At 40.4% G+C, this 17,864-nt stretch overlaps 1 protein-coding gene across 1 annotated transcript in view; it reads left to right on the top strand.

Annotated features, from left to right (window-relative positions):
• The window catches only part of AGBL1 (AGBL carboxypeptidase 1), a 254,668-nt gene that overhangs the window by 57,993 nt on the left and 178,811 nt on the right, over positions 1-17,864 (top strand). The window contains exon 17 of the mRNA XM_065734355.1: positions 244-397. Coding sequence (XP_065590427.1) covers positions 244-397 — 154 coding nt within the window. The remainder of the gene's footprint in view (positions 1-243; positions 398-17,864) is intronic.

Here is a 17,864-nt window from a genome sequence, read left to right as displayed (position 1 = left end):
TCTTGTAAAATAACATATGGATAATAGTCATGTGCAGCTTCCGTGAGCTAGGGTGTATTCTGAATGGCTCATGCATATTGATGGCGTGTAAAAAAGAGATGATATTAACTGGCAGAAGAGAGAAGCTGGTAAGTTAGCAAGAGATAAAATGAGTGCCAATAATGACTTACAGCTAGTGGAATAAAATCAGATTTTATAGACCGTGAAATCATTGATGAATCTGTTTATTTTCTTCTTTCTCAGTCCCATCTTGATATCCTGGAACAAAGTAGGAACCCCAAGAAGATCTACTGGAGGCAGCAGGTGCTCTGCCAGACATTAGGAGGAAATCCATGCCCATTGCTCACAATCACTGCTATGCCAGAATCTAAAGAAAGTGACGACTTGGAGCAATTCTGTAAGTAGACAAAGTATTGAAAAAAGTGCTGGTAGCCAGTGATCATGTAGCAAGTGGCAGTGGCAACCTGTTTTGTGAACATGTTGATTTACTTGCCTTTCTTATTTTGGAAAGAAAGAAATCTGAATATCAAAAACAGCAATTACAACAATTATTTTAAATGACAAATTTACACAGAGGAGGGAGGACACATGAAATCATTCTTCAATTTTTTTCTGTAATAATCTGAAATAATAAATATCTCCAACTGCAAGAAATTATTTTCAAATAACCAGTTTAGCAGGAAACTTGAAATAATTATTTTAATTGTTGACATTCCAAACTGGAATGATTTATTCATTTTAAAGTTTCAAACTTGCCAAAAAAGTACAAGATCACTCCTGGATGTGTACAGTAATTGAAGTGTACTGTTCAAATTCAAGCATATCCAGAGGCTCCACCTGGACATAATATAGCTTCCTGCATGTTGCCCTAGTTTTAACCAGAGGTATGCTATCTAGTAGTGATTATCATATCTTCCATGTTAAATCTAGAGATGGTTGTGGGCTGATATGCAAATATGTAATTTTATGTCACTGAGATATTAGGCTAGCTGTATCCAAAGAGATTCTGTGATGTTTTTTATGATGGATTTATTTCAGAAGTATGTGGTGATAATTGAGTTGAACTTCACATAATATCCATGCCAAATACATAAACTAAAAGGAGTATCAGATATCAGAGTTGGAAGTTATTGCTGTCTCTCTTGGTTCAGGGTTAGAGTGACTGCTGACATTAATATAAACATCCTGAGTTCAGATCTCTTTATTAGAATCACAGAATCAGAGTTGCAGGGGTTAGAAGGGACCTCAAGAGATCGCCAAATCCAACCCCCCTGCTAAAGCAGGTCACACAGGTAGGTGTCCAGATAGGTCTTGAATATCTCTGTAGGAGACTCAACAACCTCCTTGAACAACCTGTTCCAGTGCATTTATTCCAGAATTAGCATTTTTCTGAGCATGAATGTACTTTCCTAGGCTGAAATTGTAAAGCAATATTGAAAAAAAAAAAGTCAACTACAGTCTACATGGGAGTTCATAAGGTGCTTGCCTGTAAACAGCCTTAATGGTGGCAACTGGAGGCAGTGTCAGAGAGAAAATTATATTGCTGGCATTGCTATTATTAGCATTATTTACATTACAATATCACATACAGTACATGATTATGGAGTTTGGCTGTGTCAGGCATGAATAGCAGCTGCCTTGAAGAGAGAATTCCCGCCCTTAAGCACTTTTGTTCCATGATAAATAATAGTATAGAACAGAAAACCAGTGGGTGGGAGTCGTGGGGGAGGCTGGTTACAGGAAATCTTTGGCACACTGCAGGTGGTCACCTGGTGAGATGTTAGCTGTTGACAGCAATTTTCAAACCTCATGGCACACAGTCTTAGTAGGGCAGCTGAAATTGGAACTGGGGATTGGAGCCACCCAGAAGAGGCGTGCAGTCAGCAATGTTTTCTGTCCAAATAAATACACGTTTCCAACAAGGGTACAAAGTAAAAAGGTGAACTAATGGTTTGATTTAACAAAGCACCAACTTGAAGTGGGTCACTCATGTGATGTGTGAGTGTGCTAAACATTAGATTAAACACGTTTGGCTTTGATAGGGCTTAATGGAAAGACTTGCTGTTCAGACTTAGGATTGTAAAAACCAATTTCAAAATATCCATTCATTTTCCAAAACAAAAAGTGCCAGTCCTGCTGAATGACCCAGCAGTGTGCCAAAGTCTGCCGACATGCAGGCACGGTGATCAGGATAGAAACGCTGGAAGAAAATCATAGGCTTGTACCAATGGAAGTCAGGTAGGAATAGCCAAGGATGTTTTCACCTTTGGTGCCAGCCACAAGAGGGAACTGTTACCGCATATGGTAATCATATGCTAGGCTGTGTATCATCCACTGTCCTTAGGGACGGTGCTGAACTGAAACCTTCTTGTGCCAGGTGTGCTACAGCAGGGGAGAACGGGTTGCCTCTGTGTATGCAGAGCTTACAGCTTATATTCAAAGCAATTGAGAAGTACAGACATACTGAAATGAAGATGATGAGGAAATGAGAACAGTACTGACCAGGGCAGTAATAACCCAAGAGGCATTCTGCTTTTAGGGAGTATCATGAAGACGAAGTGACAGTATTAGAAGGCACTGCCTTTTTCTGAAGCACTCTGTCCTCTGGGAATGCATCTTGCAGTGTTGAAGTAGAGTCTGACAGGCTTTCAAAGGTCATTAACCTGTCTGTGATGGCAAGGTTTCCCCAGTCCCACCATGCTGTAGGCTTGGGCTACACATTCAGCACAGATTTGTTGACAGATTTGTGAATCTGTGGATGTTTCAAACAGGTACTTGTTTCAAATGGTTCAGATTGTTATAATATTTAGTATCTGAGCTCAAATCCTAGTTACGTGGCTCAAGTCTTTATTTTCAAGATAGAAATATCCCTTATTTTGTGATCTTACATGAATCCATTTGAAACTCACAGTTCTGACCAAAATCCTGTGATATCTTGTGCCAATAAATTCTTCTACTGAAGCTTTGCTAAGCAGTAATATTGACTTCTTAAATCTGTCCATGAGCCAATTGAACTCAATCAAGTCAGAATATATACCAAACCCAACTGCCTGAACTAAAACAGAAATTGGTTAGGGGAGAGACAGTGTCAAGGCAAGGCAACACAGTTTTTCTCATGTTTCCAAGACTAAAAATGTAAACATCAATACTCTTAGGTGCTGAAAATATTTGTTGTTTTATCAAGTGGAAGAAGAGCAAGCACACACCATGTGTTTTATGCTGTGAGGATGCCTTCAGGCAAATGTGAATAACCACGTGTATGCTTATTTTGTGTAAGCTTGGATAATTATGGCTTTTGGAGATGCATTTAGTCTCATTTGTGCTGCTGCTTTCTGTGGCTTTGATCAACAGTTGCTTCTTAGTTTCCTCATCTTGTATCATGTGCTTTTCTCTCTGTGGAGTGGGTTGCCTCATGGAGGGGTCTGTTTGTCAATATTTTGCAGGCTAAAAACATAACTCAGAAGCAACAACTATGAGGGAGCCAAAGAGGGGAGACTTTCCCAGAAGTAACTGCCATTCTTTTGAAGAGTATCCATGCATATGCATTTCAGCTGTAGAGTGATTCTGTAGCACTGGTGGACTTGGCACATGGCTATTGAATAAAAATTAACAGCCCTTGTTCTTTCCTTCTGTTTCTAGAGTCTGTCCCATTCATAGTTCTCGTGAACTATAGCCATTTCACTTTTCTATCGGATTTATTATTTCTGCTTTGTACATCTGTTAATCTGTACCTGGAGATATTCTTTTCAATAATACCGGTGGCTCAGGTAAAATACAAAACTCTTCAGGGCTTCAGCTGTTGCATGTGATTGTACTTTAATAATCGAAATCTTCCTGCAGTGCAGATGCATGAGGAGTGGGAAACATCACTGACAAAGGGGCACTGGGTGAAGAGTGTTGGGAGGAGAACATGATACTCCCAGTAGGAGTGCAGTGGGAAGGAATTATTGCAGTACTGGGGGAGCTGATACAGCGGGAGCAGCCCAGGGACGATGAGGGCATGGCATCTTCTGTGTCAGCTGTGCTTTATTTTCCTCACTCAACTCTTTCAGTGAAGACTGAAAAAAAGCCTGACAAGGCTTTTGATTAATGTGGTCCTTGGATGGTTAAATTTGTCTGAGTTAAATTTATTAATGTGCACCTTGTTAATAGGAAGCACAAGCCATGCACGCTTGCAGGAACTGCACATTCACTGCAGACTAAAGGGAAGAAAAATGAGCTGCTGTTTTTCTTCATTATGCCTAGTTTATGTGAGGTTTGATGTTCACTTAGGCTCCTTTCTCCTTCCTCTCTTTCTATTTTGCGTTTATGCGATGGCGTTGTACTGAATTATTTTTATTAAATTCTCAATTCTGAAACTGAAATGAGGAAAGAAAGAAATGAGCCAGGAACTCTTTGCATCCCTGCTTTTTGTATTTCTGTCATTCAACAGCACAGTTTTGAACAACACATTTGCTCAAACTTTATCAGAGTCTATTGATCTCTGGGAGCTGGAAGTGAAACTCTGAGGAAGGACAGTGGTTTGTGCTGAGCTTTACAGCTCCACGGACACATACAAATTTAAACTGGGAGGCTCTACTTTGTTGTCTTGGTGGAACTTGCCCTTCTTGCCGTCATGTGAAGACTTCACATCCAGCAGAAAACTTCTCAGTCCAAGCAGTATCTTGCATAGACTTGTGATGAAGATAAAGCTCTTATTTTCCCGATGTGACCGTATGTAATATGCACCAGTGATGAAATGAAGGGATTGTTTTTCTTTCCTGTCATCTGCCTTTTCCACATCCCTCTTTCTCTCCTTACTCCTTTTCATGGAGTTACACTCCGCATATTTGACCTCCCGTGTTATCTCCAGAGCTTTTCCTCAGAAGGCTGTGGCTCTTCTCAGAATTATTTAAAAGAAAAGCCCAATATAAATAAAACAACAAATGAAAAACAAAACAAAATTAAACAAAAGAACAACAACAGTACCCATGATTGTGGTGAGCTGGCATACTACATCTGTCTTTGATACCATATCACAACTTTTGAGCCATTGAAAATGAAAATGGAGAATGGAAAGAATGGCGGGAAAGGCATTTACTCTTCAGCAACTTTGCTCATGGCTGCATGGGGTCTAGTGTTAGACACTCATAATGAGAGGGACTTTGCAAGAGAGAGCAGTTCTCCGTATCAACATTTGAAATGTTCTCTAATGAATGCAGTAGCAGTGAGAATGACAAAGCTTCATACCTGAGTGCTTAGTGAAATTAATACGAGCTTGCAGAGCTCTGATTTTCTTGAGTTTGCTGCACATATCCCAGTGAAGGCAGTGTTAACATGGTGTGTGTGTGCACTTAGTGGTAGTTTGCAAACCCTTAATTCACAGTGTTATGCATTCAGATGTGCAGTATGTGACTGCATTCTACTAAGCCTCTCTGACAGACAGTTTATAATTGCAATTAACCTATGCTTATTAGAATAATCTCTATTATTCCTGGTTGTTGACTTGCACGCTCCAGTTTTTAACAGACAATTGCAGATTTGCAGATAGTGCCTAATCTCATCATGATTTCCTACATTTCTTCTGTAGGTGCCATTTTTTAGTAATGAGATGTGCATTAGCCTAGAGTGTAATAAAATGGTATGCTTGTCATGGCCAAAACTGACTTCCAATGGTACAAAAATCTGTCACATCGAGTTATTCTTTTGAATCAAAAGCTGAGTTTATCAGTTTGGTAGGAAGAACAAATATATACATTCCAGGAAGATTAAATGAACTCAATCTGTAATCTCCAGGAGATGATGAACGTGGTAATGCACAGTGATCCCCTTTTAGACAAGAACTGAACTTTAATGAAAGATTTTTTTAGCTGATCTGTACCTGTAGCATTGCACTGCTGAGGCATTAAAATGTTTAAAACATGAAGACTTAACTTCATGCCTACAAGATGCCCATAGGGATGATGGAATGAGTCTTTGTCTCTTTCTGTTCATTCAAGTGGAAAGTTATGTTTAATTATGATGGGAAAAGAACTAATAACTTGAAGCGTTCAGTATAAATATGAAAGTAAATCAGAAATAAAGTGGGTACAGCAGCAGTTTCTCCAATCTATCATCCTGAGTTTCTGAGCCAAAATAAATGACTGGGATGGCAACGATGAAAACTGGTTCTTTGGGTACATTGCAGAAGACCGGAGCCAATAAGGATAGCTGACTAGTCCCTGCAGGCTGTTAAGCTACTGCTGTGAATGGCAGAGCAACTGGGCAGATTAACTCTTCAATGAAGAGGTGTAAGTAACACGTCTAACCTGTCACACATGGGCGATGATTGAATTCTGTTCTAATAAAGAAAGTAGAGCACATCAGTGTGTTTCTGATGTTAAGAGTGATTGAATTGAAAACACTGAATACAAAAGGAGTGTTCAGAGAAAGAGTGTTTTCTCTGTCCTACTGTTTTGAGTTTGCCCTACAAACATTCCTCAGGTGTTTCCTTGGCTATGCACTGAGTTGGAGTGGGTTAGCTGTCCTCTTCAGTTAGAGAGGGAGAAGAGAGGGCATTTCTCAAGTAACATGGAATACCATCAACTGGAATGGTGCCCACTACAGGAAGATAATTGAAACAGTGAGAAAGGAATTCTTTAAGAAATAAAGGTTTCTGTTACTCTGTTGTTATACAGCCACATGCCACTGGCTGATGGCCATCAGCATTGCTGCATTCTCAGCTCAAAGACGTGTCTTATATTACCCTAGGGGTCAACCCTGCATCCACGGAGAATACATGGACCTTTTTACTTCTGCAGAGTGGAATGGGGCAGTCACTGTTCATGGTATCACAAATGAAGCAATTGGAAAGTGCTCTTTGTGGCTAATAGTACTGTGGTGACTCCTGTTAATAGTACTGAGTGCGTGGTGCATTACGACTATTTCCCTGAGCCCACGTGCCTGATGAGAGCCCTTACAGCAGTTTCTGCAGCTTTACAGCTATGAGTGCTGGGGTTTAAAGTTAAACCTGAACGTCCTAGATAATCAGCAGCAGTGGAAAATTAAACAAAATATGGCAGTGGCAAGTGGATTTACATCTGTAACAGCTGTCACTTTGAGTTACTCTTTAGGCATTGCTTGTCCTCTTTATGTAAGGCTGCAGAAGCCATTATGGAAATGATTATAAAGAGGCAATGACACCTCCTTAAGTTAAATGTAATCTTTCTGGGAGTTGAAATGCATTTTCTACCTGAGCGTGTTTCTAATAATGGAAAGAGTAATATTTTTGGAATAAGGAAGGAAAGGATGCTTGTGCCCTTTGAATCTCCCAATGCTCCTAGAACTGGAATGAGGGGTTAAGTGAGACTAATGAGGTACACTTAACTTGTTCTCAGCATACAGCATGAAAAAGACACAGCTTTCGGGGGAAACGTTCTAATGTTTCTCAGTTTGCTTGTAGAGTTCTTTGGTGGTTGCTTTGCAGCTTTCATCTTTTCTCAGAAAGAAGCAGGCCTCTTTGCTTTTAAATGTGATTTACAGCAAAGAACAATTCCTCAGCAAAGAGCAGCAGAGGATGTGAATTGCAAAGGCCACTTGTGCAGGATACTAGGAAATAATGATCATGTGGAAAATGTACACAGTTTAATTAAGCACATTGATTACATCAATATGATTCAAACAGTTTAGTGCTCCAATCAGCGTAATCTCATTAAATGTAATTCAGGTCTCGATAATTGATTAATAATGCATTATAGTTTATGAATTATTGACTCCAAGTTATTATAACTGTGCCTGCTCCCTGCGTGGCAACCAGTGTTGCATATTAATTATGATAGGTTCATGCTCTCTTCTCTTGAATAACTTTTTCAAAGCTGGAAATGACATATCTCCTAATGAAGTAAGGATCAAATTAGATCAGTGCCTTATTGGAGTTAGCCCACCCAAAAGGAAAATGCACTCTTTAAAGGAAGCTGTCAGCTAACAGTGTTGAAATAGGGAGGTAGAATGACCTGCTTTGATTAGTAATGATCTTTCAAGCAGCCAGAAGAACCACCTCTAGCAGTGGAGCTGGAGTACTGACCCAGCATTGTGCTGGTTGGAAACAGTTCACACCAGCAAGCACATCTGTTGTTCTCTTAATGTCATCTCATGCTGTACCTCTTCCGACACAGACACATACCCACCCCCACAGCTGATGCTGCTGAACCCTTAGGTCTCACCCATATGACAACTGCTCGTAGTCAAGCTCCCTGTATTTCTGTCTGGGTGTTGAGTGCTTTCTGTGAAAAGGATGGAAGCTTTTATAATGGCCTTTGTACATCACTAGTCTCATACAAGAAAAAGCACCATTGCTACTATTGATAAAAGTCCTGGGAAGAAACCCAGAACTTAAGAAAACATCCACTCCTCAAATAGAAGCCCCCAGTTAGACGGCATTTCCGTGAATCCGAACAAAGATGCTGTCTCTGATTGTCCTTCTGCCCACTCAAGCTTTACACATGATCCAAACTGCATCGTATTCAGAGTCCACTAGCATTGTATTCCCTTCATGTTCTGTTTACAGAATCTGTGCTGCCTTTTTACATGTGATTTTATTTAAAAACAAACAGATTTTAGTGTGTATAGAAACTGAATGAGACGATGATTATAACAAACTGTGGAGGAAAAAAAACAAACAAACATATTTTTGCTTGATATGTATGCAACAGTGAATTTATCTGTGTATTCCATTCAGCTGAAGACTTGCTCCTAATTTGCAGAGGTGCTGGTTTCTCTCTTGCTTTGTACTGAACACTTTGTTTCTAGTGACAGTAAGTCAGCTGTTGTGAAAACTGTGATCTGTTTGAATGCAGTAGAGAACAGCTGAATAAAATTGTCATGTATTCTACAGTGCTAAACAGAGAACTGAGAAGATGAACGTTTTCTGCCCAAATAGGCAGTTTGTCAAGCATCTGAAGCCAGAGGAAAGATCTCCAGACGTCAAATGCTGACAATGTGTGCCCTACATTTCTCGAGATTATCTTTCAATTTCAAACATATTTTCTCTCTTTGGTTTCAAAATCACAACAAGGTGGCAGCCTGCTGCAGCATCCCGATCAGTGCTTCATTTCCAGACAGTCCTGCAAAACCTCTTTGAGTATTTAGTCTGCTTCCATAAAGGTGGGAGCTAGCTGAGTGGTGCATGAAATATGCAAGATAGACATGGGAATGTCTTATAGACTTCTTAGGGGATTGTTCTATGTGAATTTCTGCCCTTTCTTCAGTATTGGTTTTGTTGTCTTCCCTTCTTTGAATTGCAGCAGTTTCATCTTTGTTCCGAGAGATTTATAAACTTTTCATATCCTTCTCATGTTCTTTCCAGAGAGGAAATACTTTGATTATCAGAAGCATTTTCTGGAATGTATTCACAGTGTCTTCTTGGTTAGTACGGACTTGGGCTAGAATATTGCTTAGCATTGGCTTTACTCCATTTGTTTCAGGATATCAGAGCCTTTTCTGAATCATTAATGAATTAAACATCCTGAAAATCTCAATCAGTACGTAACTGTTTGCCATAAATATTTCTGGAAGTGACTGGTGTTAAATGTGTCAGAGGTGCCTCCTCACAAAGTGCATGATGCTCTCTTTGTTACAAAGCTGTGAATGGAACTGGACAAGATTTGGGGGAGTTCAAGCGTATTTCATAAATCTCCAAAGCAATCTAGAGACAGCTGCTTGGAACACACCTGTGTCATAAAACTCGGTACTCTTTGCAGTGGAGCTCCAAGCTTCTGTAGGAGGAATAAGCCGTCCAAATTCTCACCTTCGCACAACAGGGAAAAATAATTCATCTTCTCTCCCTTAAGAGGAAAGGCTTCGGGAAAAACCCACACATGTTGTGCTTCCAATTGTCAGCCTGTGTATCTGGTAAAAGTATTGAAATACGGCCCAGCAGAACCCCCCAGACAGCTTTTACTCCCTGAAACAGTGAATGAGCATCGAACTTCTATTAGCTTTCTGTTATCCACTTCGAATCGCGGCATGGAAAAAAATAAATACATAAAAAACCCTAAACGTATTTCAGTGAACTGCACATCAGCACTGTCTGGCCATAAATTCCAGTCACACATGGTGCTGTGGGGCATACACTGAAAGGTCAATGTGCTACTGGATAAATTAGCCAGAGAGGCATTTGAATCGAGTTATATCTTTTCTCTGTGTGACAGAGAGAGGTTCTGGGAGGGACGACGTAATTTTAGGGTCAGACTGACTGCAGAAGATATTGTTGCAGTATGGTTGCAAAAAGGGTGAAGAGTTACTGCTTGTGCCTCCAGGTAAAAGCAGAGGTCAGGAAGGGGTTTCTTCCAGCTGGTCGCAATGATGCCCAGACAGTCACATGCCTTACTGCTCAGGTCATTTCACTAATTAAGGCCTGGAGCACCTGCTGCAGAGTAGAGTGGGTTGGCCTGGACTTAGCTGGGTTTGCTCCCACACACCTGTGACAAATCAGTTGCTTCCAGGTTTCAGATTCCAGCTGAAGGTGTGGTGGGTTGTGGATGACACCATTTTGTCCTTGGAAAGTCAGTAAGAAGGCCTGCTGGCTGCCGGGGTGGAGATCTTTTGTGAGGTAAGAAGCTGCAGTTTTGTAGTGGTAGAAGTACTGGTTGTCTGCAGTGCTCTTTTCTGTCTGCTCTGCTGTGCCTAAGGCAATTAAGAAGTATTCCTCTAAGAAAAGGAGATGAACTGCTGGGCTGTGGCAGTGACCAATTGTTCTTGTTTGGTTGTGTTTCCTCATTGCTAACTACTGAGCAAGCCGTGATCGGGGAGCAAGAGGCAGGACAGCTGGCAGGTTGCCTTATGAAACAGAATAACACGTGGCTGGAAAGCTCAGCAAATGTAGCATGCATATTAGCTGATGTCAGAGCTAAACAAGTGTACTTGCTGTCATAAAGAACAGCTTTTGTCACTAGTTTACTATTTTTTTCTTCTCTGGATCATATGCTGATCTTGAAGTAGGCTCACACTGCTTTCTGTTGCCTGCTGGTCTCATAAGAGCAAACTAGTGTTTGGCCTTTGCTCCGAGAGTGTGCAAAAAGTGGGCTCTGCTACCGCTCTTCTAGTGAACGTTGCTTTTGGTTTGGGGCTTCAACTTAGAGTTAGTGCTGGAGAACATGAGCAGGTTTTGTACAAGCTGTGCTATCTCATGGTCTTGTGGAGCATTTTCTGCTCTATAACAGTAGGCTTCTGCCACGCAAAGGGAGATGCACTGAGCAAATAAACCTTTGGGGAAACACTGTAGGGAACACCTTCTAACAAAGGCTGACCAAACTAGTCATGAATTACAAGTTACAGATGTTGTTTGGATTGCATGGAGCAGCTTTACTGCCTTTTTGGCCAAGCTGCAGGCAGGCTGTTCAGCTGCTCTGCCTGCATTCATGCAAGCAGGTCTACATTCACATGAAATCCAGCAAATGGTATTTCTCTGTGCTAATCCTAATATTATAATACCTGAGAACCCCAGTGGGTGATGAGATGTTTTTGCAATATTTGGCATGCGTTTGTTTTTCCCCTGTTTTTTTTTAATCTGTAATACTGAACACCTGCTGTTAGTAATTCCCACCTGTCAGTTGATTTTGCTGGGATGTTCTCTGCAAATTTCTACCAGATCTGTTTAACTGAGTTTCATTTCTCTAATTCTAGAATAGGATTATTGCTATGTGAGTGATACAGCCAGTCTTATCCCAGTAAGATAAGTACAGAGATATACTGATAGTAGTTTGCAGACACCACTGGCTGATGCTTCTTGTTGCTTACAGCAGATTCCAGAAACAAGAATTTGCAATTAATGGGCTGCAATTATACATGAAATGAAATAAGACTGAAAATACCATATAATGATTTTTTAAATGCTGTGCTGTTAATGAGAGGATTTGTCCATGTCTACATCAAAGAGAAACTTGTTAGCTCTCTGAGCTTGCCCACCTGTTTCTAATGCAGAAATAGAAATTGCCAATAAACAAGTGGAGACAGCTGCTATGTTCAGACTGTAAATGTGCTGATAAGATCAACTAGCTGACAAGTGACATGGTAGATACTGTAAAGAGCACCAGTTTTTGCAGAGAGCTAAACTTGGACTTCTGTATCTCTTCAGAATGCGTTTTATGTTGTTGATGGGTATCGGTTTCTAGGTGACAAAACTCCACGCATCAGGACGTTTTCTTTCATTTTAGGCCAGTTTTGTTTCTCTGCAATTTCTTGGGCTTCATTTTGTTATTTTGCAGAATTAAGTAACAGAAGGGGAAAATACACAATGTAATGTGTCTTTCCTGTTTTCCTCATCTGTCCTAGAGGAGAGGAGGGGAAAAAAACAACAGAACAAAAGAAAAAATACACCTAGGAGAGCATTGGATTTTGAAGTCATCAGCTGTCTGCTGTATTTGTAAGCAGGCCTCCCAAGGACTTACTTTGCTGCTCTTGTCAAGACTGTTTTTCTTAAGGCATCTTAGAGATATTCCATGCCTTTTCTCCGAGCTCTATCTTACATTTATGTTAATGAGCTGAACTTTGCATAATTGAATCAGGTCCCAGAACCAACAGGACTTGTTCCAGATCTTGACTCTTTCCCAAAGAAGCCGTTTTCTCTGTATCATTTATCAGAAAATGGTATCTATCAAATCATCGGTGCATTTAGAATTTAATTTGCTCTCTCAATTGCAATTGTCGTGCTACTTAGTTGTGGGGAAAAAGATGTGATCTCCCTGCCACTTTGTAATTTTTTTACAAGCTTTTTCTCTTCTTTCTTCATTGATTTTGTTTAAGAAACAGATGTGAAGATTTGCTCACTCGGCTCTGGTGCTGTTTTTGTCTCTTGGAAATAGACTGTGCTTTGTGTTTAAGAATTCGATGAGTAAACGTGAGTGAGTGATGAAGTCAGGATGGGGTTGAAGGCATGTGGTGGCCCAGAGGTAGCTAAGAACTGCTGGGTGATTCAGGGAATTCATGAAAATGCGTGATGAAGTTCTATTTTGATTTATTTTTTTCTCCAAATTTTTTGACTTTTTCTCCTTGAGAGAAGACCTGCTGCGACATCCCATTTCCTTTCCTCATTCTTCCTTTAATCTGAATTTATTGATTTCGTATTACCTTTTACTGTTATACAAGTGTTACTTTTCTCCTGTAGTCTGAAAGCAAGACGCAGTAGAGGTGGATGCAGGAGTATTGTAGTATGCTGTAAAGGTGTATGCATGTGCTAATTTTAGGAACAGATGTGGTTTGGTATGGAATTAACACCCATGCTGTGGTGTAGTTAATGTGGTGTAGTTAATGTAACTGAGGGGGTACTGTACCAATGATATTTAGGTGCCAGATTCAATTCTTTTTCATGGCTGATGGGAGTAATACCAAACTAAAAAGCAGAGGAGGTGATTTAAGTTGTGGCTCATGGTTGAAATTCATTTCTCAAAGGAACGTGGATAGCACAGTATGGTTCACGACTGGGACTGTGGAAGCTGATGATAAGCATGAACTCAGTGACTGATGTGTATGTTATCCTTTGGCAACTTATTCAGTTACTTTTTAAATCCCTGCTTTATTAAGTTGGAATATGCCTGAAACATGTAATTATCAGTTTGTGAAGTGTTTCAGGAGATGAGTGAGATGGAGTTTATTATTGTTAGCATCAGACTGACAGATTTCCCAGAGGGCCTTCTGGTACCATGGTAATCACCTAACAGAAGACTGTAACTAGTGATTGAAGTGAAAATGAAGAAAAAAAGGTTGATGGATGGGATGGCAGAAAGTCCTCAAATACACTGTCGGTCATGTTGCACCTACAGGAAATAAAAATGCAGAGAGTAGAAGAGGGGCTGTAGGGATAATACAGAAGAAATTATCAGTGTCTTGATTTGTTTTCTTTGTGCTGGAATCACTTCTGAAAAAGGCTGTCTTATTTTTATAGCATTCCCTATCCTTGTAGCCTGGTGTAGAAGGTATAACCAATGCCAAGGTGTCATCCCTTCCCCTTCATGACCAGCAGGAGACAGAGTAGACTGTAACAAGATTAGTGTCTCAGCTGCTCAGTCATTTTGTAGTGTTGCAGGTCACTCCAGCGGAGCTAGGGAATTTGTATTGCAGCGGAGTCAGAGTGTGTTGTGTAGAGCAGGCATTGAAGGCCATTCTTGAAACGCAGTCCTGTAAATCCTGGCCTCTGGCAACCCAAGCTGTTTAGTTATGTTTTATGAATCAGGTCATATCGTGTCTGTCACAGCTTCCAGATGCCAAACTCCTTCTGTGACAGCTTTGTCAAGTGTTTTGAAAGGGCAAAAAAAAAAAACAGCTAGAGGGTCACTGCGGCACGTAATCCAACACGCAGGAATTGCTTTTCACAAAGAGCAACTGGCCAGAGGCAAAAGAATAAATGTGAGAAATATGAAGGACTTCGGGGTCTTGGTGGCTGTGGTGCCCCCACTATCCATCTTCTCCCTGTGTTTAGCACTTAAAACCATGAACAAGCAATAAATATAGTGATATACAGTCTCTATACTAACAGAGGTGGTGGGCCTGCAAGCTGTGCAGGATGTGGGTAGAGTTTTTGCTTTTAAGTGGTGACTTGCTGCTTAATTTCCTTTACATCTTCCCCTTTTAATCAGAACACTCTTCAAGCTTGTCGACTGTCTTTCCCACCATTTGGGATATTACTTGCGTTGCAGATACTGTGACCTTATTTGTTAGCTTGTCGAGATGTGACTTGAAACTGGGCTCAGCTCAGAGGCAATAATTGCTGTTTGCACACAGGGCAATGCTGGTGAGATGCTCCCCATGAGGCCATCTGCTAACCTGTCTCAAGTGTAATTTAATAGAAGTAAAATAAAATAAATCAAATTAAAGCATGCAGCTAATGCATGCAAGCTCTGAAATGAATTTGGATTGCAAGCAGGCAGTGAGACTAAATAGTTGGTTTCTTCATCCATGAAGAAAGCATGACAAGTAAGACAGAAGGCAAAAGTAACCGAAGGAGGTCCTCTGATTTTGCGGTTGATGGGATGTTAGATGACAGGTGAAGGTTATTTTTTGATGTAAGAAGACTTTTGTTACTAGTATATTGTAGTTAGAAAACATGAGTTAGAAGTCTTTACAAACAGTGGGTTGGTTTAAGAAGCTTTGATGGAGGTGGCAGGAAGATAAATCATCTTTGCAGCGCTTGCTGTTAGCTTGTCATGACTATGATTTACAGGGATTTTCTTTTATTTAAATAAGTGTTTCCTTTAAAAGCATTCTGATAGTTTACAGAGTGGAAGATGAAATGGTAGCGAATGCTCTGAAATAGAATTGTTTCATTGTAAGTGCTTCATTTCAAGTAAGGATTTGTTCAGACTGAACAAATGGCTGACCTACAATGGAAGGATTCCTTGGCAGTATCAATTGGGAAAGTTCTGTTGGGTTGAATATGCAAGAAGGCACCAGAATTGGAGAAACATGTCAGGCAGTATCAGCTTCACAAACCTAAAGTGTGGTCTGTGCTGTTTGTTGTAGACATGGGAAATTCAAACTGATCAGCAGCCATCATTCATACTGTTAAATTATTTGACCAAAAGAGCCTTCTGGAGATCATAGTCAAAATAGAATATCACTTAAGAAAATATGAATTAAAATACAAAATGATCTCTTGTGTGAGACTTCACTAGCATCTGAATGGAAGAACTTAACTGATCTTACGGTGACTGCACAGTGTCTTATCACATACTTTGAAATTTCCTCATGTCTTCTACTACAATGGCAAATCTTGATCTACCTATCTTTCTGTCAAGTATGCTGAGGTTCTGATTATGCCATAGGATCTTGATCATCTTTAGGGCGTATCAGTATTGAAGCTTGCTTGGTTCTGACCTTGATTATGGTCTTCAAGGTTCATCTGTGTTCTCTTCCTTGGAAAACTGATGTTCTGTTGGATTTGGGTTTGAAAACCAGCTGTTAAAACACTGCAATGTTTTCAGATTGCTTTCTATCCAGGGGAGTACAGATTAGTACCAACCACTAACATTAAACTGATAGGAGTTTTCCTAAATGCTTTTATTGGTGTGTGTGTGAATGATAAAGTTCTATTAATCATGTTTTAGACACAAATACTAGCTCATCCCACTTATTTTTTATCAAGACAATGCTGTGTATCTAGAAGGAGACTTGTCAAGGCTGAGGGATACTTGAACCTGCACCATTTGAGGGTAGACAGTAGGACAGTCTGTCTGAAGAGGTCATTTCTGCATCACTGCAGTGCTAAACACTCCCAGTTCAGTCAAGCCCTATTTATATGCATGTTGCATGTGTCACATGGCCTAGAAGATGAAAAATGGCAGTGCTTCTGTCATGAAACAAGATCTTAGGGCTGTTGCCAGTTTTGCTCTCGTGATGATCTCCCTGAAAGACCTTGTATGGCACTCCCCCGCTTTCATTCTCTTACTCAGTTCTATGAGTTCATCTCAGCTCTTGCTATCAAAATAAGATTAATTGTTAAGAACTGGGAGACAGTTCTTGCTTATTAACCTCTCTATGTGGAAAGTGAGAATTCCTTTTGGGATATGTTCTCTGCAACACGATTCTAAAATATAGGATAGACTTGGACAGCAATGAGGGTAAAAGTCAGTTTAGTGATTCCACAGATGAGGTTCCTTACTGAGAAGCTGTTGACACAATGAAGTGTTATAAGGTGTGTTTTCTAGACTTTGTTTTCTTTCCTTTTTCCTGTGAGTTTTTCATGTGTAACAAGGCACGCAATACTCTCATAGCTTGCTAACTGCAGGAGAAATGCAGGATAATATTTTAAGAAAAATTCCCTGCCAGAATATTTCTAGAGCAGTGGAGTGATAAATATCAAATCAAGTGAAGACCAAGAATTTAATTTTTCCCATCAGAGCCAATCTACGATGCTTTTTATCTTGACAAAAATTGGTATTTTATCCCTTTGATAATGGGAGGCTCTGATTGCACTTCTTTTTAATATATTTTATTTCTTACAAGTCATTCCCTGAGGAAGACCTCAAGTCAGAGGCAGAGATGGATCTGTACCTCTTAAAGACGCAATCCATGTTTAAGAATGAGCACTGCTGTATGCTGCCAGTGGTATTAGGTGGGTTTTAAGTCTCCTCTGTACTACAGAATGTCTCTCATGTAGAGCAGAAATACTTAAAGGACTACACATGACTCGTTTTCCTGTTAAATTTGACTGATAGTCCCAATGGTGAAAGAAATGTTGACAAGGACTCTGCTTTCCATGCCCATCTTAGGGCCAACAGAAGATACCGTTGCAGGTCTCATGCTGATCTCAGCCTCCAGATGGAGTAGTAACAGAAACATTAGGCAAAACATTGAAGCTTTCACACACCATTCCTCTCCTGCTCAGATTCCCACAAGGAGCTTTTCCAGGGAAATAAGGGCTACAGAGGTGGATCCATAGAAATGAGTAAGAAAACAAATGCCTGTCGGGTTATCTCTGTCCCATGCTACTGCAAGGCTGTTATGTACAGAATGGCTTCTAGTGCTGTGGGCGATGTATGTTTAATGCTAATTCCTACTTCTCCACAGGGGAAACTCTTCAATATAATTCACTGATATTCAACCTCTGCAAAGTTTCATCCCATTAACCCTGGCTTCACCCTGGTTTACTACTCTAAACAACTACTTTTGCTACTGTTCCTGTTCTGGTCTCAGAGTGGTGGCAATGAAGGACAGGGAGGTATTGCACTGGGATGAAGGCTGTCTCTCATAAGCAGAAGAAATGGGTTGAGGTATTAGTCAGCATGAGAGTCATTTACTCCTGGAGTGTACCCTGGGGACATCCCATTGCAAGTGATCTCTGCTGCAGACTGTCCATCTGCTGCCCTTGATTTCTACAGAGAAGCTATTAATGGCATTCACAGAGCTGAGGACGT

This window comes from Cyrtonyx montezumae, unplaced genomic scaffold (assembly GCF_038088225.1).
Source record: "Cyrtonyx montezumae isolate F1298 unplaced genomic scaffold, pur_monq_1.0 scaffold_17, whole genome shotgun sequence".
NCBI classification, from domain to species: domain Eukaryota; kingdom Metazoa; phylum Chordata; class Aves; order Galliformes; family Odontophoridae; genus Cyrtonyx; species Cyrtonyx montezumae.
Note: the sequence above shows the minus strand (reverse complement) of the source record. Positions and strands in the feature narration are given on the sequence as shown.